The sequence below is a fragment of the Trachypithecus francoisi genome, unplaced genomic scaffold, assembly GCF_009764315.1.
Source record: "Trachypithecus francoisi isolate TF-2019V2 unplaced genomic scaffold, Tfra_2.0 Lachesis_group21, whole genome shotgun sequence".
Classification (NCBI taxonomy): domain Eukaryota; kingdom Metazoa; phylum Chordata; class Mammalia; order Primates; family Cercopithecidae; genus Trachypithecus; species Trachypithecus francoisi.
The window spans coordinates 2,499,989-2,524,114 of record NW_022681467.1 but is presented as its reverse complement, the minus strand read 5'-3'; the positions used below and the strand labels follow the sequence as shown (position 1 = coordinate 2,524,114).

Below are 24,126 nucleotides of genomic sequence, written 5' to 3'. Positions count from 1 at the left end.
TTTCCCATTCTGTGAAGAAAGTCATTGGTAGCTTGATGGGGATGGCATTGAATCTATAAATAACCTTGGGCAGTATGGCCATTTTCACGATATTGATTCTTCCTATCCATGAGCATGGTATGTTCTTCCATTTGTTTTGTCCTCTTTTATTTCACTGAGCAGTGGTTTGTAGTTCTCCTTGAAGAGGTCCTTTACATCCCTTGTAAGTTGGATTCCTAGGATTTTATTCTCTTTGAAGCAATTGTGAATGGAAGTTCATTCCTGATTTGGCTCTCTGTTTGTCTGTTACTGGTGTATAAGAATGCTTGTGATTTTTGCACATTGATTTTTGTATCCTGAGACTTTGCTGAAGTTGCTTATCAGCTTAAGGAGATTTTGGGCTGAGACAATGGGGTTTTCTAATATACAATCATGTCATCTGCAAACAGGGACAATTTGACTTCTTCTTTTCCTAACTGGATACCCTTGATTTCTTTCTCTTGCCTGATTGCCCTAGCCAGAACTTCCAACACTATGTTGAATAGGAGTGGTGAGAGAGGGCATCCCTGTCTTGTGCCAGTTTTCAAAGGGAATTTTTCCAGTTTTTGCCCATTCAGTATGATATTAGCTGTGGGTTTGTCATAAATAGCTCTTATTATTTTGAGGTACGTTCCATCAATACCAATTTATTGAGCGTTTTTAGCATGAAGGGCTGTTGAATTTTGTCAAAAGCCTTTTCTGCATCTATTGAGATAATCATGTGGTTCTTGTCCTTGGTTCTGTTTATATGCTGGATTACGTTTATTGATTTGCGAATGTTGAACCAGCCTTGCATCCCAGGGATGAAGCCCACTTGATCATGGTGGATAAGCTTTTTGATGTGCTGCTGAATCCGGTTTGCCAGTATTTTATTGAGGATTTTTGCATCGATGTTCATCAGGGATATTGGTCTAAAATTTTCTTTTTTTGTTGTGTCTCTGCCAGGCTTTGGTATCAGGATGATGTTGGCCTCATAAAATGACTTAGGGAGGATTCCCTTTTTTTCTATTGATTGGAATAGTTTCAGAAGGATGGTACCAGCTCCTCTTCGTACCTCTGGTAGAATTCAGCTGTGAATCCATCTGGCCCTGGACTTTTTTTGGTGGGTAGGCTATTAATTATTGCCTCAATTTCAGAGCCTGCTATTGGTCTATTCAGGGATTCAACTTCTTCTTGGTTTAGTCTTGGGAGAGTGTAAGTGTGCAGGAAATTATCCATTTCTTCTAGATTTTCTGATTGATTTGCGTAGAGGTGTTTATACTATTCTCTGATGGTTGTTTGTATTTCTGTGGGGTCGGTGGTGATATCCCTTTTATCATTTTTTATTGCATCTATTTGATTCCTCTCTCTTTTCTTCTTTATTAGTCTTGCTAGCAGTCTGTCAATTTTGTTGATCTTTTCAAAAACCAACTCCTGGATTCATTGATTTTTTGGAGGGTTTTTTGTGTCTCTATCTCCTTCAGTTCTGCTCTGATCTTAGTTATTTCTTGCCTTCTGCTAGCTTTTGAATGTGTTTGCTCTTACCTCTCTAGTTCTTTTAATTGTGATGTTAGAGTGTCAATTTTAGATCTTTCCTGCTTTCTCTTGTGGGCATTTAGTGCTATAAATTTCCCTCTACACTGCTTTAAATGTGTCCCAGAGATTCTGGTATCTTGTATCTTTGTTCTCATTGGTTTCAAAGAACATCTTTATTTCTGCTTTCATTTCATTGTGTACCCAGTAGTCATTTAGGAGCAGGTTGTTCAGTTTCCATGTAGTTGAGCGGTTTTGATTGAGTTTCTTAGTCCTGAGTTCTAGTTTAATTGCACTGTGGTCTGAGAGACAGTTTGTTATAATTTCTGTTCTTTTACATTTGCTAAGGAGTGCTTTACTTCCAATTATGTGGTCAACTTTGGAATAAGTGCGATGTGGTGCTGAGAAGAATGTATATTCTGTTGATTTGGGGTGGAGAGTTCTATAGATGTCTATTAGGTCCGCTTGGTGCAGAGATGAGTTCAATTCCTGGATATCCTTGTTAACTTTCTGTCTTGTTGATCTGTCTAATGTTGACAGTGGAATGTTGAAGTCTCCTATTATTATTGTATGGGAGTCTAAGTCTCTTTGTAAGTCTCTAAGGACTGGCTTTATGAATCTGGGTGCTCCCATATTGGGTGCATATATATTTAGGATAGTTAGCTCTTCCTGTTGAATTGATCCCTTTACCATTATGTAATGGCCTTCTTTGTCTCTTTTGGTCTTTGATGGTTTAAAGTCTGTTTTATCAGAGACTAGGATTGCAACCCCTGCTTTTTTTTGTTCTCCATTTGCTTGGTAGATCTTCCTCCATCCCTTTATTTTGAGCCTATGTATGTCTCTGCATGTGAGATGGGTCTCCTGAATACAGCAGACTGATGGGTCTTGACTCGATCCAGTTTGCCAGTCTGTGTCTTTTAATTGGACCATTTAGTCCATTAACATTTAAGGTTAATATTGTTATGTGTCAACTTGATCCTGTCATTACGATATTAACTGGTTATTTTGCTCGTTAGTTGATGCAGTTTCTTCCTAGCCTCGATGGTCTTTACATTTTGGCATGTTTTTGCAATGGCTGGTATCGATTACTCCTTTCCATGTTTAGGGCTTCCTTCAGGGTCTCTTGTAAGGCAGGCCTGGTGGTGACAAAATCTCTAAGCATTTGCTTATCTGTAAAGGATTTTATTTCTCCTTCACTGATGAAACTTAGTTTGGCTGGATATGAAATTCTGGGTTGAAAATTCTTTTCTTTAAAAATGTTGAATATTGGCCCCCACTCTCTCTGGCTTGTAGAGTTTCTGCCAAGAGGTCTGCTGTTAGTCTGATGGGCTTCCCTTTGTGGGTAACCCGACCTTTCTCTCTGGCTGCCCTTAAGATTTTTTCCTTCATTTCAACTTTGGTCAATCTGGCAATTATGTGTCTTGGAGTTGCTCTTCTGGAGGAGTATCTTTGTGGCGTTCTCTGTATTTCCTGAATTTGAATGTTGGCCTGCCCTACTAGGTTGGGGAAGTTCTCCTGGATGATATCCTGAAGAGTGTTTTCCAACTTGGTTCCATTTTCCCCCTCACTTTCAGGCACCCCAATCAGACATAGATTTGGTCTTTTTACATAATCTCATACTTCTTGCAGGCTTTGTTCATTTCTTTTTCTTCTTTTTTCTTTTGGTTTCTCTTCTCGCTTCATTTCATTCATTTGATCCTCAATCGCTGATACTCTTTCTCCCAGTTGATCGAGTCGGTTACTGAAGCTTGTGCATTTGTCACGTATTTCTCATGTCATGGTCTTCATCTCTGTCATTTCGTTTATGACCTTCTCTGCATTAATTAGTCTAGCTGTCAATTCTTCCACTCTTTTTTCAAGATTTTTAGTTTCTTTGCACTGGGTACGTAATTCCTCCTTTAGCTCTGAGAAGTTTGATGGACTGAAGCCTTCTTCTCTCATCTCGTCAAAGTCATTCTCTGACCAGCTTTGATCCATTGCTGGTGATGGGCTGCGCTCCTTTGCAGGGGGAGATGCGCTCTTATTTTTTGAATTTCCAGCTTTTCTGCCCTGCTTTTTCCCCATCTTTGTGGTTTTATCTGTCTCTGGTCTTTGATGATGGTGACGTACTGATGGGGTTTTGGTATAGGTTCCTTCCTGTTTGATAGTTTTCCTTCTGACAGTCAGGACCCTCAGCTGTAGGTCTGTTGGAGATTGCTTGAGGTCCACTCCAGACCCTGTTTGCCTGGGTATCAGCAGCAGAGGTTGCAGAAGATAGAATATTGCTGAACAGCGAGTGTACGAGTGTACCTGTCTGATTCTTTCTTTGGAAGCTTCCTCTCAGGAGTGTACTCCACCCTCTGAGGTGTGGGGTATCAGACTGCCCCTAGTGGGGGATGTCTCCCAGTTAGGCTACTCAGGGATCAGGGATCCAGTTGGGCAGGCAGTCTGTCTGTTCTCAGATCTCAACCTCCAGGTTGGGAGATCCACTGCTCTCTTCAAAGCTGTCAGACAGAGTCGTTTGTGTCTGCAGAGGTTCTGCTGCCTTTTTGTTGTTGTTTTTTTTTTAGCTGTGCCCTGTCCCCAGAGGTGGAGTCTACAGAGCCAGGCAGGTTTCCTTGAGCTGCTGTGAGCTCCACCCAGTTTGAGCTTCCCAGTGGCTTTGTTTACCTACTTAAGCCTCAGCAATGTCGGGTGCCCCTCCCCCAGCCTCGCTGCTGCCTTGCGGTTAGATTGCAGACTGCTGTGTTAGCAATGAGGGAGGCTCCGTGGGCGTAGGACCCTCCCAGCCAGGTGTGGGATATATTCTCCTGGTGTGCCCATTTGCTTAAAGCACAATATTGGGGTGGGAATTACCCAATTTTCCAGGTGCTGTGTGTCTCAGTTCCCCTGGCTAGGAAAAGGGATTCCCTTCCCCCTTGCACTTCCCAGGTGAGGCGATGCCTCACCCTGCTTCAGCTCTCGCTGGTCGGGCTGCAGCAGCTGACCAGCACCGATTGTCTGGCACTCCCTAGTGAGATGACCCCAGTACCTCAGTTGAAAATGCAGAAATCACTGGTCTTCTGTGTCACTCGCGCTGGGAGTTGGAGACTGGAGCTGTTCCTATTCGGCCATCTTGCTCCGCCCCCGACCCAAAAATTGTTTTTTTAAAAAGATAAACAAAGTTGACAAACCTTTAGCTAGACTGGGAAAAAAAGAGAAGAGTCTAATAAATATAATCAGAAAGGAAAAGTAAGATAATACAAAGGATCTTGAATGACTTCTATGAACAATTATGTGCCAGCAAATTGTGTACAGTAAAAAAAAAAAAAAATCGAAAAATTTCTGGAGACATACAAGCTACCAAACCTGATTCATGAAGAAATAAAAAATTGAAAGAGACCAAGAATGAGTAAAAGAACTGAATTAGTAATAAAACATCTCCTGTCAAAAAAAGCCCAGAAATCGGTGTCTTCATTGCTGAATTCTATCAAACATTTAAAGAAATAATACCAATTCCTTTCAAAGTATTTCCAAAAATTGAAGAGAACAGGCTATTTACAACTTTATTTTATAAGACTACCATTACTCTTATATGAAAGCCAGAGAATGACAATATAAGAAAAGAGAATTACAGGCCAATATCCCCAGTGAGCATAGATGCAAAATTCCCCAATAAAATATCACAATATCAGTTCAGCAGCATGGTAAAAGGATGATTTACCATAATCAATTGGGATTTATCCCTGAAATTCAAGGATGGTTCAGCATATGAAAATCTATAAATGTGACACACCACATTAACAGAATGGAAACCAAAAAACGAATGATAGATTCTCATATCTCAATATGATTCAGTATATGCTCAATAGATTCAGTATATGCATTTCATAAAATTCAACAACCTTTCATGAATAAAACCCTCAAAAATTAGGTATAAAAAACTCTCAATAGAGCATATGTCCAAACCACAGCTAACATTATACTCAATGCTGAAATTTGTTTTTTTTTTTCTCTAAGATCAAGCAAAAGACAAGAATATTCACTCTTGCCACTTCTATTTAATATAGTACTGGAAGTCACACCATAGCAACAAGGCAAGATAAAGAAAAGTCACCCATATCAGAAAGGAAGAAGTTTAATAGTATCTGTTTAGAGATGACATTATCTTTCATATGGAAAATCCTAAAGACTCCACACAAAAAAATGTTATACTAATAAAAAATTCAGTAAAACTTCAGGATATAAAATCAACATACACAAATCAGTAGCTTTTCTATATGATAACAACAACCTATTTTACACAAAATATGTACTACTTAGAAGTAAATTTAACCAATAAAATGAATGATCCGTAAACCAAAAACTATAAAACATTGATAAAAGAAACTGAAGAAGACACAAATAAGTAAAAAGATATTCCATGTTCATGGATTGGGAGAATAAATATTGTTAAAATGACCATATTACCCAAGTGATCTATGGATTCAATGCAATAGCTACTAAAATTCTAATGATGCTCTTCACGTAAACAGAAAAAGCCATCCTAAATTTGTATGAGAACCAGAAAAGATGCTGAATAGCCAAATAAATCTTAAGAAAAAGAACAAAACTGGAAGCATCACTCTACCTGATTTCAAAATCTACTGCAAAGGTGGAATAATCAAAACAACATGAAACTGGCATAAAAACAGACTCATAGGCTGAAGAAAATATTAGACAGCCCGGGCATAAATTTAAGCACCTACGGCCAATTGGTTTATGACAAAAATGCCAAGAACACACAGGGAGAAAAGGACAGTCCCTTCAGGAAATGATGTTGGGAAAACTGGCTATCCTTATGCAGAAAAATAAAAATAGACACTTATCTCACACTACCTACAAAAATCAAATCAAAATGATCTTGTAGTTAAGTGTAAGACTCAAAACTGTAAAATTATTACAAGAAAACACAGGGGAAAGGCTTTATAACATTTTTTCTGGGCAACAATTTTTAGGATTGGACCATAAAAGTACATGCAACAATAGGAAAAGTAGAATTACATCAAATGAAAAAGCTTGTGCACAGGCAAGGAAACAATTAACAGGGTGAAGAGACAACCTATGCAATGGAGGGAGAATGTTTACAAATGATTCGTCTGATAAGAAATGAATATTCAAAATACATAAGAAACTCAAAAACAACTCAATAGCAAACAAAACCCAACTGAAGAATGGACAAAGAATATAAATACACGTTTATCAAAAGTGGACACAAAAATGACCAACAAATATGTGAAGAAATGCTCGGCATCACTCACCATCAGGGAAATGTATTAATAAATCAAACCATGAGATGTCACTTCAAATATGTTAGAATGAATATTATCAAAAAGATGAGAGATAAATGTTGGTAAAGGTTTGGAGAAAAAGGAATTGCTGCACATTGTTGCTAGAAATGCAAATTAATACAGCCATTATGGATAAAAGTACAGCTATTACTCAAAAAATCAAATATAGAACTACTATACAATTCAGCAATCCCAATACTGGGTATATATCCAAAGGAAATAAAATCAGTCTGTCAAAGAGATATCTGCACTTCCATGTTCACTGCAGCATTATTCACAACAACCTACACATAGAATCAACCTAAGTGTCCATCAATGGATGTATAGATAAAGAAAATGTGGTGCATATACAAGATAGAATGTTATTGATCCTTTAAGAAAAAGACATTCTCTCGTTTGTGAAAACATACATGAACCTGGAGGCCATTATTTTAAGTAAAATAACTAGTCACAGGGAGACAAAAGCCACATTATCTTACTTACATATGGACTCTTAAAAAGTAAGAATCATAGAAGCAGACAGTAGAATGGTGGTTATCAGAGGCTGTAGGGAAGGGAGAAACTGAAATTAGAGAGATGCTCATCAAAGAAAACAAAATTTCAGTTAGAATATATAAATTTGAGAAAACTATTCTAGAAAATGATAACTATAATTAATAACAATTTACTTTATACTAAAAAATTGTTAATAGATTAGATTTATTCTCACCACACACAAAAAATGATGAGGATGTGAGGTAATGCATATGTTAGTTATCTTGGTATAGTCAGTCCACAAGGCATATATATTTTAAAACATTACATTCTATATTATATTTATGTTTTTCTGTGTGTATATGTTCATGTGTATATACATATTTATATATACAATTTTTATTTGGCAATTAAAATAACTAATTAAATTTAAAAATAAAAATCAAGAAGTTAAGAAAATTGAGTAATTCAACTTCTGAGAACTCTGTCTCCAAGGAAGAAACAATCAGTCATACATGCGAATACATATAAATGACATGTTCAGCACAACAGTCTTCATAATAGCTAAAATCAGAAAACTTTAAACAGTCAATTCTGGGCATTGACTAAAATGTAAATGTGAGTCTCACAATTGTAGCTACTGGGAAGCCTCAGCTCTGAGGGGCCACTGTAGAGAGGGTCAGCTCACAGCTTTAAAGCAGACTCTTTCCTTTCCAGAGGTATCATCCTGGTGACTAACATCTGGGTCTAGAAAGCCTTTATCTTTATCACCAGGCATGGTGTTCTGAACCCTTCCCCGATTCTATTTGTCTCCCCAAAGCCACTGGCACTCTCATCCTCCACCTCCATGTCCTTCAAGGTGAATTACTTGTCACTTCTGGTTTGGTCTGTATCCACATCTCAAAGGATTTTGGAACTGGACTACCCAGAGTATAGTTTAGGGACCAGAAACATGTCCATCCTCTGGGTGCTGGTAGGAAATTAATATTCCTTGGCCTTGCCCAGACTTAGTGGGTCAGATTCCTAGGGGAATTGGAAGTGAAGGGGGTAGATATTTGGTTTTTAACATGTCTTCAGAGAATTCCTATCCTCTCTGAAGTATACATGTAGCTGCAGATAAATGCTGGAGGCATGTTTCACAGGGACAAATCTTAAGTTTTGTCTGGAAAGAGTACATTATTCAGTCTTTTCAGAGCCCCATTTATTACTACATTTGGAGGCTGTGAAAGTCTCCTTCTAGAACCCAGCATCTCCACACAGAAACTGTGGCCACTGAACTGCGAAGACTGTGGCCACTAAAAGGCACTGATGACCACCTAATGGATGCAGCTTGGCTATCCTTGGGATCTCATTCTGTCTATGTCTTTCCATCTCATTTGCTATTTCTCCCTAACTCCACTCCCCTCCTCTACTGGCAAATTCCTACAAAAAGGAAACGCAAAAGCTCAGTGTGGCAAAGGTTATGGATGGACACTTCCCAAAAGAAGACATACAAACAGCCAACAAACATAAAAACAAGTTCAACATTACTAGTCATCAGAGTAATCAAAACCACAATGAAGAGAGGAGCCAAGATGGCTGACTAGATGCAGCCAGAAGGAACATCTTCTACCAAGAGATTGGGACATTGGGAAGACTGGCAATCTTTGAGCAGATCTTCAGAAGGAATGCATTGATGGTAGATGGAGGGAGGATGCAGATGCTGGGCTGAATGTTAAGGAAACTGTGAATGCTGAAAAAGACTGCCAATCACCCAGACTCCTTCCTGGCCCCAAGTAACTCATAGGGAAGGGGTGAGTTGAACAGGTGAGGAGTGGCCCACTCCCACCATGGAAGACCAGAATCCTAGCAGTGGGAAACCCCAAGACCCCCATGGACACTTGACATGGCAGGGACTTGGCAGAGACAGTAGCTACTTAGAGAGGTGGCAGGGGCAGAAATCCAGCCTATGTGGATCTGAGAGAGCTTGGTATGGGAATATCTGTAGTGGAGCACAGCCAGGGGTGCTCATCCTCCAAGGCTAGTCATGCTCCTCTAGCAGACATTAGTCTGAAGGTGAGTGCTAGACCTGGACAGAGCTGGATGGTCTTGTCCATCAGATGGGGCCAGTCCGGCCATGCCTGCTTGCAGCTCTGATGCCCAACCAGAGTGCTTCCCTGGTGCTCTCATCATAGTTCCTTCACTGGTAGGCTGCACCTGACCATTGGAGAGCTTCAGCAGACTGGTCCCCACCCACCTGCAATCTCCTTCTGCTACAGCATTCCCCCACCATTTTGATGGCTTCTGCTCACTTTGGTCTTTTCACTGCTTTGCCAGCACTCGTGGTCAGATTTTCCCTCCAATCTCCTGCCTATGCATTGATGTGCACACACACTGCCACCCCACTGCTGCCATGTATACACACCCCAATGGCTCACCACTGCTGATTCATGGGAACCCTGTCAAACTGCCACCAATGGCACAAACAAGCACATGGATATTGGCAGCCCTGCCCTTGCCACACTGCTGCCACCACTGGTGCAAGTGTGTGCACAGAAGCCAGCAATCCTACTTTCACCAGCTTCCTAGCCTTACCATGCCTCTGAATGCATGCAGGAATCCTGCCACCTGATCTACCCCAGTGCTGTATTCCAGCTGATACACATGCACCCTGCCACGCTGCTGCAGTTGCTGGCACACACAGGTGAGCATGGATCCTGTGTCATCCACCTCAACAAAGAGCTTTGGCCAGGACAATTCACTGGACCATTTGGCCAACAGACTGTGAACATCTCAGCCCCTCCAGCAAAGCAGTTTTCTAACCTCAAGGGGTTAGAAACGCATAGGCAGCCCAGGAAAAGAAACTAGTGACTGAACTCACCTTATAACACAATCAAAACCCCAAGGGCGTCAAAAAAGATAAGAGAAAAGCACTGCATCTAAAGGACAGCAACTTCAAAGACTGAAGGAACATCAGCCCACAGAGAAGATAAAGAACCAGTGCAACAACTTTGGCAACTCAAAAGACCAGAATGTCTTATTAATTCCAAAGGATTGTGCTTGTTCCCCAGTGATGGTTCTTAACCAGCCTGAAATGGCTGAAATGACACACTTGGAATTCAGAATATGGATAGGAATGAAAACCATCAAGATTCAGGAGAAAGGGGAAACCTAATCAAGCAATCTAAGGAATACAGTAAAATGATCCAGAAGCTGAAAGGCCAAATGGCCAGTTTAAGAAAGAACAAAACTGATCTAATAGAGCTGAAAAACTCACTTCAAGAACTTCATAATACAATCACAGCTATTAACAGCAGAATAGACCAAGCTGATGAAAGAATATTAGAACTTGAAGACTGATTCTCCAAATTAAATCAAGTACACAAAAATAAAGAAAGGAGAATAAAAAAGAATGAATAAAACCTCTGAGGAATATGGGATTATATAGAGACCAAATTTAAGACTCATTGGTATCCACGAAAGAGAGGAAGAGAAAAGAAGGAAATTAAAACACATATTTCAGGATGTCATCCATGAAAAATTTTCCAACTTCACAAGAGAGACCAACATTCAAATCCAGGAAATGCAGAGAACCCTTGCAAGATACTAGACAAGATGACCATACCCAAGACACATAGTCATCAGATTCTCCAAGGTCAAAGTGAAAGAAAAAAGTGTTAAAAGCAACCCTTGGAGATACTATACAAGACAATTCAACAAGAAGACATAGCTATCCTAAATATGTATGCACCCAACACAGGAGCACCCAAATTCATAAAACAAGAGAGAAGGGGCAGGTCACCTACAAAGAACACTTCATCAGGCTAACAGTGGACCATTCAGCAGAAACCCTACCAGCCAGAAGAGATGGGGGCCTACATTCGGCACTTTAAAAAAAAGACTTCAACCAAGAATTTCATATTCAGCCAAACAAAGCTTCATAAATGAAAGAGAAACAAGATCCTTTTCAGAAGAGCAAATGCTAAGGGAATTCATTACCACTAGATGTGCTTTACAAGAGTTCCTTAAGATAGTGCTAAATATGGAAAGGAAAGACCGTTACCAGACAGCACAAAAACACACTTAAGTACATAGGTCATTGACACTATAAAGCAAATACACAATCATGTCTGCATGATAAATAGCTAACAACATAATTACAGGATCACATCCACACATATAAATATTAACCTTGAATGTCAATGGGCTAAATGGCCCAATTAAAAGGTACAGAGTAGCAAATTGGATAAAAAAGCAATACCCAATGTCATGCTGTCTTCTAGAGACCTATCTCACATGTAACAACACCAATAGGCTGAAAGTAAAATGTTGGAGAAAAATCTATGAAGCAAACAGAAATCAGAAGAAAGGAGGGGTTACTAGTCTAATTTCAGACAAAACAGATTTTAAAGCAGCAACATTCAGGAAAAAAGAAGGGCATTACATCATGTTAAAGGGTTAAATTCAACAAGAGGACCTAACTGTCCTAAATATATATGCGCCCAACACAGGAGCACACAAATTCATAAGACAAGTTATTAGAGACATACAAAAAGACTTACATAACCACACAATGATAGTGGGAGACTTCAAAACCCATTTGACAGTATGATACAGATCATTGAGGCAGAAAACTAATAAAGATATTTGGGACCTGAACTCAACTGTCAACCAAATAGACCTAACAGGTATCTACAGGACTCTCCATCCCAAAAAACCAGAACATAAATTTTTCTCACCTGCACATGGATATACTCTAAAATTGACCACACAATCAGCCATAAAACAATTCACAACATATTGAAAAAACCAAAATCATGCCAACAACACTCTCAGACCACAGTGCAGTAAAAATAGAAATCAGTACAAGAACATCACTCAAAACCATACAATTAGACAAAAATTAAACAACCTAGTCCTGAATGACTTTTCGGTAAACAATGAAATTAAGGCAGAAATCAAGAAATTCTTTGAAACTAGTGAGAACAAAGATACAACATACTAGAATCTCTGGGACACAGTTAAAGCAGTGTTAAGAGGAAAGTTTGTAGCACTAAATATCCCAATCAAAAAGTTAGAAAAATTTCAAATTCACAAGCTAGCATCACCCCTAGAGGAACTAGAAAAACAAGAGCAAACCAGTCCCAAAGCTTGCAGAAAACAAAAAATAACCAAAATCAGAGCTAAACTGAATAAAATTGAGATGTGAATTACACAATCAGAAATGACAAAGAGGACATTACCTACAACTCCATAAGAATACAAAAAGCCCTCAGAGACTACTACAAACACCTCTATGTACACAAACTAGAAAACCTAGAGGAATTGAATAAATTTCTGGAAACCTACAACCTCCCAATATCAAACCAGGAAGAAATTGAATGCCTGAACAGACCAATAACAAGCTCCAAACTTGAGACAGTAATAAAAAGCCTACCAATGAGGAAAAGCCTAGGACCAAACAGATTCACAGCTGAATTCTACCAGATATATAAAGAACAGCTGGTACCATTTCCACTGAAACTATTCCAAAGCATTGAAGAAGAGAGCCTCCTCCTTAACTCATTCTATGAGTCCAGCATCATTCTGATACTAAAACCTGGCAGAAACACAACAACCAAAAAAGAAAACTTCAGGCCAATATCTTTGATGAAAATAGATGCAGAAATCCTCAACAAAATACTAGTAAACCAAATCTGGCAGTACATCAAAAAGCTTGTCCACCACAGTTAAGTAAACTTTATCCCTGAGATGCCAGTTTGATTCAACATACACAAATTGGTGAATGTAATTCCTCACATAAGCAGAACAAAAAATATATAAACCCAAATGATTATCTCAATATATGCAAAAGAGGCTTTCCATAGAACTCGACATCCATTCATATTAAAAACTCTCAATAAAATAGGTGTTGAAGGAACATAACTTAAAATAATAAAAGCAATATATGACAGACCCACAGCCAACATCATACTGAATGGGCAAACTGGAAGGATTCCCCTTGAAAACCAGCCTAAGACAAGGATACCCTCTCCCTCACTCCTATTCAACACAGTATGGGAAGCTCTGGCCAGAGCAATCAGGCAAGAGAAAGAAATAAAGGGCATCCAAATAGGAAGAGAGGAAGGTAAACCATCTCTGTTTGCAGATGACATTCTTTTATATCTAGACAACCCCATAGTCCAAAAGCTCCTTCAGCTAATAAACAACTTTAGCAAAGTTTCAGGATACAAGATCAATGCACAAAAATCACTAGCATTTCTATACACCAACGAGAGCTAAGCCAAGAGTCAAATCAGGAACACAATCCCATTCACAATTGCCACAAAAAGAATAAAATACCTCAGAATATAGCAAAGATCTACACTGTAGATCTCTACAATGAGAACTACAAAAAAATTTTCAAAGAAATCAGAGATAACCCAAACAAATGAAAAAATATTCCATGCTCACGAATAGAAAGAATCAATATTAATAAAAAGGCTGTACTGCCCAAAGTAATGTACAGATTCAATGCTATTCCCAACAAACTACCAAAGACATACTTTTAAGAACTAGAAAAAGCTATTTTAATGTTAATATGAAACCAGAAAAGAGCCTGAATAGCCAAGGCAATTTTAAGCAAAAAGAACAAAGCTGGAGGCATCATGTTACCCAATGTCAAACCATGCTACAGGGCTACAATAACCAAAACAACATAGTACTGGTACAAGAACAGACACATAGTCCATTGGAACAGAATAGAGAGCCCAGAAAATAGGGTCACACACCTCCAATCATCTGATCTTCAGCAAAGCTGAAAAAAACAAGTAATGGAAAAAGAACCCCTATTCAATAAAAGGTGTTGTGATAAGTAGTTAGCCATATGCAGAAGATTGACGCTGGACCCCTTCCTTACACTATATACAAAAATCAACTCAAGATGGATTAAAGACTTACATGTAAAACTCAAAACTATAAAAACCCTGAAAGTCAACCTCTACAATACCATTCTGGACAGAGGAACTGGCAAAGATTTCATGATGAAGACACTAAAAGCATAGGTAACAAAAGCAAAAATTGACAAAAAGATCTAATTAAACTGAAGAGCTTCTGCACAGCAAAAGAAACTATCAACAGAGTAAACACACAGACTACAGAATGCGAGAAAAATTTTGCAAACTATGCTTTGGACAAGGGTCTAATAGCCAGCATCTACAAGGAACTTAAACAAATTTATGTGAAAAAAAACACATAACCCCATTAAAAAGTGGGCAAAGGCCATGAACAGACACTTTTCTAAAGAAGATATACATGTAGCCAACAAGCGTATGAAAAAATGCTCAATGTCACTAATCATTAGATAAATGCAAATCAAAACTGCAATGAGATACCATCTCACAGCAGTCAGAATGGCCATTACCAAAAAGTAAAAAAAAAAAAAAAAAACAGATGCCGTTAAGGTTGTAAAAAAAAGAGAGCACTTATACACTGCTGGTAGGGATGCAAATTAGTTCAGCCATTGTGGAAAACAATTTGGTGAGTTCTCAAAGAACTCAAAGCAGAATTACCATTCAACCCAGAAACTTTATTATTGAGTTTGTAGACCAAGGAATATAAATCTACCATATTCTACCATAAAGACATATGCACGTGTATGTTCATCACAACACTACTCACAATAGCAAAGACAGGGAATCAACCTAAATGTCCATGAGCAGCAGACTGGATAAAGATAATATGGCACATACACAGTAAATAATACTAACCAGTCATAAAGAAAGAATAAGATCATGTCCTTGGTAGCAACATGGATGCAGCTGGAGGCCATTATCCTAAGCGAACTAACACAGAACAGAAAACCAAATACTACAGGTTCTCGCCTATAAGTGAGAACTGAGTACACATCAACACAAAGAAAGGAATAAGGGCCTACTCGAGGGTGGAGGGCGGAAGCCCAGGGGAGAGTGAGGATAAAAAATACCTGTCAGCTACTGTGCTTATGACTTGAGTGATGAAACAGTCTGTACACCAAACTCCTTAACAGGCAAATTACATAGAAAACAAATCTGTCCATGTACCTCTGAACCTACAATGAAAGTTAAAAAAGAAAACAAAATGAGATACCATCTCACACCGGTCAGAGTGGCTATGGTTAATATTTAAAAGTCAAAAAACAACAGATGTTGGTGAGGCTGCAGAGAAAAGAGAACGCTTACACACTGTTGATGGGAATGTAAATTAGTTCAGCCACTGTGGACAGCAATTGGTGATTTCTCAAAGAACTAAAAGTAGAATGACCATTTGACCCAGCAATCTCATTACTGGGTATATACCCAAAGGAAAATAAATCATTCTACCAAGAAGACACATATAGTCTTTGTTCATAGCAGCACTATCTACCATAGCAAAGACATGGAATCAACCAAATTGCCCATCAACAGTGTATCTGATAAAGAAAAAGTGGTACATATACACCATGGAATACTACACAGCCATAAGAAAGGACCAACATTATATCCCTTGCAGGAACATGGATGAAACTAGTGGCCATTATGCTAAGTGAATTAATACAGAAATAGAACACCAAATATGGTATATTCTCACTTATAGGTGGAAGCTAAAGATAAATACTACAAATTAGTAGGATGGGGTGGGAGGGGGGCAAGGGTTGAAAAATTATCTATTGGGTACTATGCTCACTACCTGGGTGACAGGATCAATCATACCTCAAACCTCATCATCACACGATATACCCATATAACAAACCTGCACATGTACCCTCCTGAATCTAAAATACAATGTTAAATTACAAAAAAATGGTGGTGGGGCGGGGGAGGGCAGTGTGTATTAGTAACCACTCATCTTTTTCTTTTTCTTTTTTTTTATTTTTTCGGACAGGGTCTCACTCTGTTGCCCAGGCTGGGTGCACTGGTGTGATGATCATGGCTCACTGCAGCCTCCATCTCCATTTCTTGGAGTCTGGAGATCCTCCCACCTCAGCCTCCCAAATAGCTGGGACTGTAGGCACACACCAGCATGCCAGCTAATTTTTGTCTATTTTGTAGAAATGGGTTTTTTGATGTTGTCCATGCTAGTCTCGAGCTTCTGAGCTCAAGCGACCCTCCCTGCTCCTAACGTGCTAGAATTACAGACGTGAGCCACTGCATCCAACCACCACTCATCTTCCAAACACCTTTGTGGGGGTCATTTTCATAACCAGCTCAGACCCCAGGCCAGTAGATGGTGGCACATCTCTGGACTGTGAGGCTGCCCTAAGGGAGGTACAGACTGCTTGGCTGAGGGCTCCTGGCTCTAGATTCCCTCAAGCGCCCATCCTGGCACCATCCTCCACAGAACTTGTTCTGTTCCAGAACACCATGGGATGGGGCTGCCCTGCTAATGTCAGCCCTCTCCCTGTCAATGTTCAGCACAGAGGCCCAGGATGAAGACTGAAAGCTCCTGCCATCAAAGAATCAGGTTTCTTGTGAAGAAAGAGCCTGGTGTCCCATGAGAGCCAGGCAGTGGGATAGAGCCTCAGGGGATGTTGGGGTGAGAGCTTACACATTAGGGAGCAGCCAATTACATCATTCTCAGTAAGTGCAGTGTGCCTTCAGGGTTGTTTTGCCAATATCCCTGTAATACAATTACACTTTCATTTCATAATTATCAGATCATTCCTTTAAAAAGTTATATTCAATGCACAGCAATGTGAATATATGTAAACAATAGTGAACTGTATACTTAAAATTGTTAAGATTATAAATGTTATGTTTATTTTACCACAATTTAAGCATACTTCACACTTTACATTAGGTAAAGAAATTTCCAGGCAACTATTGAAGCAGACTAGTTAACTGTATCTGTCAACCCTGCTGTATCCTTTATCACTCATAGGCTTCCGTAAGCCAGCTTCCAGGAGACATATGAAACCCCCCCAACATCATTGTGGAAGTCCCATATTCCCTGTAACATTGTCATTTGTTCTGTTGTATACTCCAAGCCCACAGTGGTATTTGTATGCAGGTTCATCACTATCATGGCTTCTTGATGGATTTTTTTCTTTTATGATCATATAACCTGCATTTGCATTGCTGTGCATGCTCTCAGCCTGAGATAAAATCATGTACCAAGTCACTACTGCGATGAGAAGATTCTTTTCCTTGCTCTTTGACTAGTGATGTATGTGAGAGAATTGGACAAAGGCCTTTAAATGTGAACTACAGATTCCTACACTTGGCCATGATAGTCTTGTTGGGGAGCGGGGGTAAGTTTGTTCACTGTTCCCACAATGGGGAGAAATCTGACTTGGACAAATGATGATTCTGTGACTCAGAAAGAAAAATAGACTCAATATGAAGATCAAGGAGATTCAGAGTACATGGTGCAGATGGGTAGGGTGCTCCAGGTGGGTGAGGAGAGTGCGAGGGAGGACCCAGGTGAGGCTCTGGAGAGAGCATGGGAAGGAAGTCAGACTGTGCCTGTCTCCAGGGCCCCTGTCCGCCCTCCCTCTGAGCCCCTTTCTGCAGGAATTTCCTGTTCCTTGGCCTCCTTCATCTGTGCTCCCCTCTGGAGAGATACGCAGGTGCATTGAGTCATCACAGTGGTGAGAATACCTCCCAGAGTCTGCACTTTGCTGTCAGCCTCGGTGGCAGTGCTGAGCCCTGCCTTCATTCCTTCCCCAAGCTGTGATCCAGGCCTGGACACTGGGGAGAAATGTCAAATGTGCAAGGTTCAGATGTACCCTCAGCAGAGATAAGGAAAGGAACTGCCAGTGCAGAACAATTGACAATCTAAGCATACAGCTTTGCAATTATCACAGTACTTTGACTCCATGAGGACAATTTGTCCAGTAAGTAGTAAGCCTCTGGCGGCTGGCTGGATGATGCTATACCCATCTGAGGAGTGGACAAGTGAGGCCCAGAAAGCTCAGGGAAGGGCGAAGGTGCAGAATCAGCTCCTGGTACAGCTGGACTGGGTCTCAGGTCTCCAAGTCTAGGACCACCCCTCCACCCCTACCCCCAACTCCCTGCATCTCTCGAAGAACCTAGGTGAATTCATTAAGTTCTGCCAACTGCTGAAAGGGACAACAAGGATCTCAGGGGGTGGAAGCGTGAAATGTCATTTGTCACCCATGACTCAGGTCTGAGAGGGTCAGCCAGAGGGTGAGGACTGTGTTGCAGGCAACTCTGCTGAGACCCATTCCTGTGAGTACCATCCATAGACTCCGAGTCCCACCTGGATGCTCCCTCCATCCTGCAGGCCTGGGAAGGAAGGGTATGCACCAACTCCTGGGAGTATCCTCGGCTTGGGCACATCGTCCTTCACGGCCGCCACATCCAAGGTCAGAGCTCAGCACAGGTCATATCTATGTCCAGCTATGCTCAGGAGAAAGTGACCTGGTGCTGAATGCATGGCATTGTTTCTGTCCCCAGCTCCCTCCTCTATTGCTGACTTCCAGCAGTATGGGGTTCCTGGGACCATCCCCCAACTTTGCCAAACTTGTATCTCCAGTGGCTGAATCCAACTGCAAGTACCTGTACTCATTGTTTCCAAGTTCTTTGTCAGGAGGTTGCTCTGCCAGTGCAGCAGGTCCTAAGTTTTAAAGCAGCCATGAAGGATGCCCAAGAGCAGTCTTCACCGTCAGCCCCAGAGCCTTAGAGCATCAGGTTGCTGATACTCAGGCAGGTGCTGTGGAGCCTTCCTACGAGTCCCCGTGCAGCCGTGCCTTCTGTTCACTCAGCGCTTTTGCTTCCGGCAGCTCCTTCTTTTAGTTCTTGACGCATCTGGTTTTGCTTCCCCACCCCACTGGCATGTCCAGGGATCACCTTCCACTCACACCCCTTGTCCTTATGTTCTTATTTCAGGGTCTGACCCTGGGACATCCAAGGAAGTGGGTGCTAGAGGAAGAAGGAGCCTCTAGCCCACTGAGGCCCTAGGGTGCAGTGGTGGCTGGACCTCATGCCCTGATCTTGCGCCCTGGGGTCCCTGATCTTTCTAACCCATCCCCGCGGTTGCTGTTACTTCTCCCTGGACAAGAGATGATTGCAACAGCTTCGTCTGGAGGAGGTGAAGCCACATTCGGGAGGGACAGATTGTAATGCCGGAGATGAGGCCTGGAGGGAGGAGTTTCTGCCTGAGCTCAAGAGTTTAAGGGCCAGAACTGGGTGCAGTAGGTTCCTGTGGGAGTCCAGGCTGGGAAGACTGGAGGCAGGGGTGCTTGCTGTGCCCTGCGCCATGTCGAGTCTGCTGCAGAGCAGGGCTTTGTCTTGGGCGCCACTGCTGCTTCTCTTCAGCTTCCAGCTCCTGGTTACCTATGCTTGGCGTTTCCAAGAGGAAGAGGAGTGGAATGACCAAAAACAAATTGCTGTGTATCTCCCTCCCACCCTGGAGTTTGCCGTGTACACATTCAACCAGCAGAGCAAGGACTGGTATGCCTACAAGCTGGTGCATGTCCTGGATTCCTGGAAGGAGCAGGTTGGTGACCACATCGTCTTCTTCCCTAGTGTCCAGCACGGGCTGCTGAGTGATGGGCAGGGGTGGGAGCGTGTGGGGCAGGACTTAACCAGGACTCTTGGTTCACCATTTGTAGTCTAAACTTGTGTAAAATACAACCTCAGAAATTTGCTTTTTGTATTTATGAAAGATATACATTATAACTTTTTGAGTCCAGATCTACTCAATACTAGATATATTATTCATCCTCCATGATTTTTATGGCATCACTTAACTGAAGAATGACCTCAAAATAAGGAAAACTGAGCAAATGATGCATCAGGTGAGGAAATGGGTCACACAAAAAAATGTCCATAGACAGAAACTGAGAAACATTTCAAAGAAATTTAAAAAGAGATAGTTAGGATAAGAGATAATCAGAATAAAACAAAGGGAAGAGAGAGACAGAGACAGATAGGCAGAAAGAAACAGAAAGAGAAACAGAGAGACAAAGACAGCTGATAATTCAGAAGTAAAAAAGAAGCACCATCAGCCCCAGAAGGCCGCAATGAGGTCAGTTCTCTGATTTCCACCTGCTCTGGGCTCCTTGCTACGTCCACACTTAATGAGTTGAATGTTGTGTTACACTCTTCCTCAGTCCATGGTCCTTAATCCTAAAATGTTCTCCTTTTAATGGAATCACTAAATGATTCAGGAATATGTAGTTCATCCGGGCTGCAAGCATGAGCAAATAAAATGCCCTCCTAGTGGAGAACTTCTGGTTTAGAGGGAGAAGGAGCATTGCTCTTCCTTTGTCAGCACCAAGAGCCTGAAAGAAGGGCAGAGGGACTCCAGTGCTGCACAGAGCTTAAGCTCTGGAAAGACTCTGTGCAAGGTCCTGGCTGGTTCTCTGCCCCCGGCCCTCTGGTGTGGAGCCTTCCATGTGGCTTACCAGATGTGGCAATCCCAGAGTCAGTTTAGGGGCTGAGAGGAATGCATGCATGGGGAGGGAGTCTATGAAGTGAAATGAAATGGAGTGGGAAGGAGAGCGAGGAGAACTTCAGAGTGCACTTTGCAATAGGGCAGATGGTGTTTCTGAAAGCCATTGTCCCTAAGGTGTGTGCCTGTGTGTAGTGGGAGCGCTGGGTGGCATTCTTGCATTCCTCTTGCTGGAGGTCAGGTGGAAGGTTGGACAACACACTCTAGATGAGGCTCCCTTGGCCGCAGGGCTGAGGTTACCCTGAAAACTCATGGAGAGCTAACACCTTCCGGAGCATGCAGCACGTGTCCTCTGAAAATGCAGCTGCAGGCTCACATGCCTGCTGAGAGTGAAGCCGGGTCTCATCATGGGAGACAAGGAGGTGAAGCTGGAAATAGAGGATGCATTAATAGGGTTTGACAGCCTATGTCTGTCCCAGGACCCACCACACATATTTGCTGTTTGCTCTTAACTCCTCAGTCTAGAGAAGGTCTCCGGGGTTTTACCTCCAGTGAGCTGATGCCAGGCCCATGCGCGAGCTCCCTAATGGAGGGGAGTGTTGTGGCCTCTTCCTACAAGGTCACATCTTCACAAGGAGTTACCTATGAGCAACTCAAATAGTCTGTCCACTTTAATCTTTTTTATTCAACAGGGTTACGATAAGATGACATTCTCCATGAATCTGCAACTGGGCCGAACCACGTGCGGGAAATTTGAAGATGACATTGACAACTGCCCTTTTCAAGAGAGCCCAGAGCTGAACGATGTAAGACAAGACACCAGTTTCCTTCCTGGACACAGCTGTGGATACCGCATGGGGTGTGGTGTGGGCACAGGCGCAACTGACAAAAAGAGGAGTGAGCCCACAGCAGCCTCTACCAGGCTGCTTTGCTTGTGCCTTAGTGGGGAGCACAGAGGGGCAGGCAGCCAGGGCTCCACTTGTAGGCTCCTGGCCAATTGGAGTTTCCTGACTCTGCCCTGTCATGCCACTGCAGCTGCCTGCACCCAGGGCACATGGCCTTCAGACTGCTCTTGTCCCCTGGGGTCCTAGTCTCCTAGTCCTGAGTAGAGACTGTCCCATCTATGGTCTTCCTCCCTAGCCTTCCTCTGCTTTTTGAAGAAAGAGCCTGGTGGGTATCCAACGTCACCTCTCTCTGAGTGTGCGGTTCTCAGGGTCCCCCTCCCCTGACCCAGAGTCTGAGGCAGGTGGAGGCTGAGGAGGGGTCCCACTGCCCTCTTTCCCTGGTCCTGTCCTGGCTCCTGCTGAGCTGCAGTGCCTGCCCTGGGTACAAGGACACAATGAACCCTGACACTGTGCACGACACATCTAGCATTACTCCATCCCCTTATCATAGGATTAGGTAATAGATTAAGTAATTGTTTAAATCTGAGAGCAGCTCCCTCTGGAATGGAGTGTGCCATTTTGTTTTTGGAGGATGAAAGACAGTGGACTGCCTGGGTTTCCCTGGAGGCTGCTGGCTGGGGAGGAGGGTGCTAATATAGGTGTTCCTTGGTCAGGAGGGAGCCACAGATCACCCTGAAAGCCTGGAGCAGCCCAGAACTCAGGCTGGAGGGCCATACTTGGGGGCCAGAGCCCAGCCCTGGGAATGGGCAAGATTGAGATGGAACCTGTGTTGATAGCAGAAGCCACAAGCTTCTGCGTCCCAAGCCCCCACCCACTGTCCCTTCCTGTGCTTGCTCCCTCAGACCTGCACCTGCTTCTTCACCATTGGAATAGAGCCCTGGAGGACACAGTTTGACCTCTGGAACAAGACATGCTCAGGCGGGCATTCCTGAGTGGGTCCTAGCCACGGGCCTGGCCACACGCTGTCCTCTCCTTTCCAGCACATCGGCAGTTCCTCGGCATGGCCCTTCAGTGCCTGAGCAGCTCTGTGCTTGTGCGTTCTTACTTTCCATGTGTTAGGAGTTCGTGCTGAGGTATTTTGGAAATTCTTCATTGTCTAAGTTTATCATGTAGTATACATCTTAACAATTAGCATTTTAAGAAGCTTTGTGTACCGTGATTCTGGAGGGAGGGGCCTGGGCAGTTGATGGAGTTATTCTCAGCAGGGCAGCCTCCTGGGCTCTCAGGGGTAAGTTTTTCTCCCTGTTGGGCCTCCTGAGCCACTTCCAGAGGTACAGCTAAGGTGCGTCTGAGCTGCCGTCTCAGGGTCCCTTGCAGGCTGCAGAGGTGCAGTGAAGGTGGCCTCCCGGGGCACCAGATGTGCACATGGAGCGGGACAGGGACTCGGGATCCCACACAGCACATGTGACATCAGCACTAATGCTCAGGGTCCATGTATACCTAGTGTGTTAGCTGAGAATAGCCAGCAGCTATAGACACCCTGTCCACATCTCCCAGACCAGGCTTCAGCATGTATTTTCTGCAAAGATTTAAGGAGTAACTATTTTGATCTTTGTAGGCTTATAGTCATTTTCTCAGCCACCCAGCACTGCCTTTGTATGTTGAAAGCAGCCATAGACAATGCATAAACAAATAAGAGCAGTCCTGTCCCAACAAGACTTTGTTTACAGATGGAGGCAAGCAGACTGGGCTGCTTTTGGTCTTCAGGCCGTGGCTGCCAACCCCTAAGGTCAAGTCTGAGAGTCACACTCCTTCTTCAGGAGGGAGGCAGGTGAATGTCCCAGTCTCCCAGCCTCCTGGCACTCGATTCAGAGGTGCATGTCACATGGTTCTCAGAGCTCCCCAGCAGGATGAACGCCCTGGCCCCAGGGTAACCCACTGAGAACAGACACCTTGTGTTTCCCTTTTCCATCTCCCTTTCTCACTTGTGCCTCCTGGGATCACCTCCAGATAAACCACCCGCACCCACCAGTCTGCATTTCAGGGTCCGCCTGGGGGACCCAACACAAGACCTGTGGTGCGTTTGGACCATCATCTTGGCACGTGGCCTCCATAGAGATGCTGGGAGGGTGGCCCCTAGACTGTGGGTGTTCAGGCAAAGCAGAGGGGAGAGCCAGGCCCAGAGACCTCCCTGTGACCTGTCAGCACTGAGGTGGGCACAGCTGCTGCACTTTGTCCCATCTGGTGGGTGGGTCTCTAGAACCCACACAGCCCTGCCCTGCCTTGTTCCAGACTTGAGCAGATTTTCCTTTGAGACCCTCCCACCACCTCTCCTGTCTGCTCCCACCCTTGGTGCTTCTCTTGACCCTGACTCCATCAGCAGAAGGAAGCTCAGAGGAGGCACTTTATCCACCGTGATTCCAACAAGTGTCCTCCAAACAATCCACCCCACTCATTCCATTCGAGAACCATTTCTGAGGCAGCTCCCAGGACAGGGTCTCATGGGGAGTGAGCCCCCTGAGGTGAGGGGGGTCCTGGCTCAGGACCCTCTGGCAGCACAGCCGTCCCTCATGGAGCAAGGGGAGAGGAGCCCACTCCAAGGCACTGGATCCTGGGAGGATGCACTAACTCCTGCCTGACTGAGACTACATGTGTGG

The 24,126-nt window shown here is 42.9% G+C and overlaps 1 protein-coding gene across 1 annotated transcript; it reads left to right on the top strand.

Moving 5' to 3' along the window:
• Nucleotides 1–19,213: 19,213 nt before the first annotated feature.
• On the top strand, nt 19,214–22,672 carry LOC117068221 (putative cystatin-9-like protein CST9LP1). The gene is made up of 3 exons (XM_033185312.1): nt 19,214–19,727; nt 21,317–21,430; nt 22,372–22,672. Exons 1-3 carry the CDS (start codon nt 19,488–19,490, stop codon nt 22,459–22,461), a joined length of 444 nt encoding a protein of 147 aa, XP_033041203.1. The 5' UTR covers nt 19,214–19,487; the 3' UTR covers nt 22,462–22,672.
• Nucleotides 22,673–24,126: the final 1,454 nt, after the last annotated feature.

Bases quoted from the DNA above. Each gene is read 5' to 3' on its own strand.
- LOC117068221 (XM_033185312.1), top strand. From the start codon at position 19,488: ATGTCGAGTCTGCTGCAGAGCAGGGCTTTGTCTTGGGCGCCACTGCTG. The intron at 19,728-21,316 runs GTTGGTGACCAC...TTTATTCAACAG, and splicing joins TGGATTCCTGGAAGGAGCAG to GGTTACGATAAGATGACATT. The intron at 21,431-22,371 runs GTAAGACAAGAC...TTGCTCCCTCAG, and splicing joins AGAGCCCAGAGCTGAACGAT to ACCTGCACCTGCTTCTTCAC.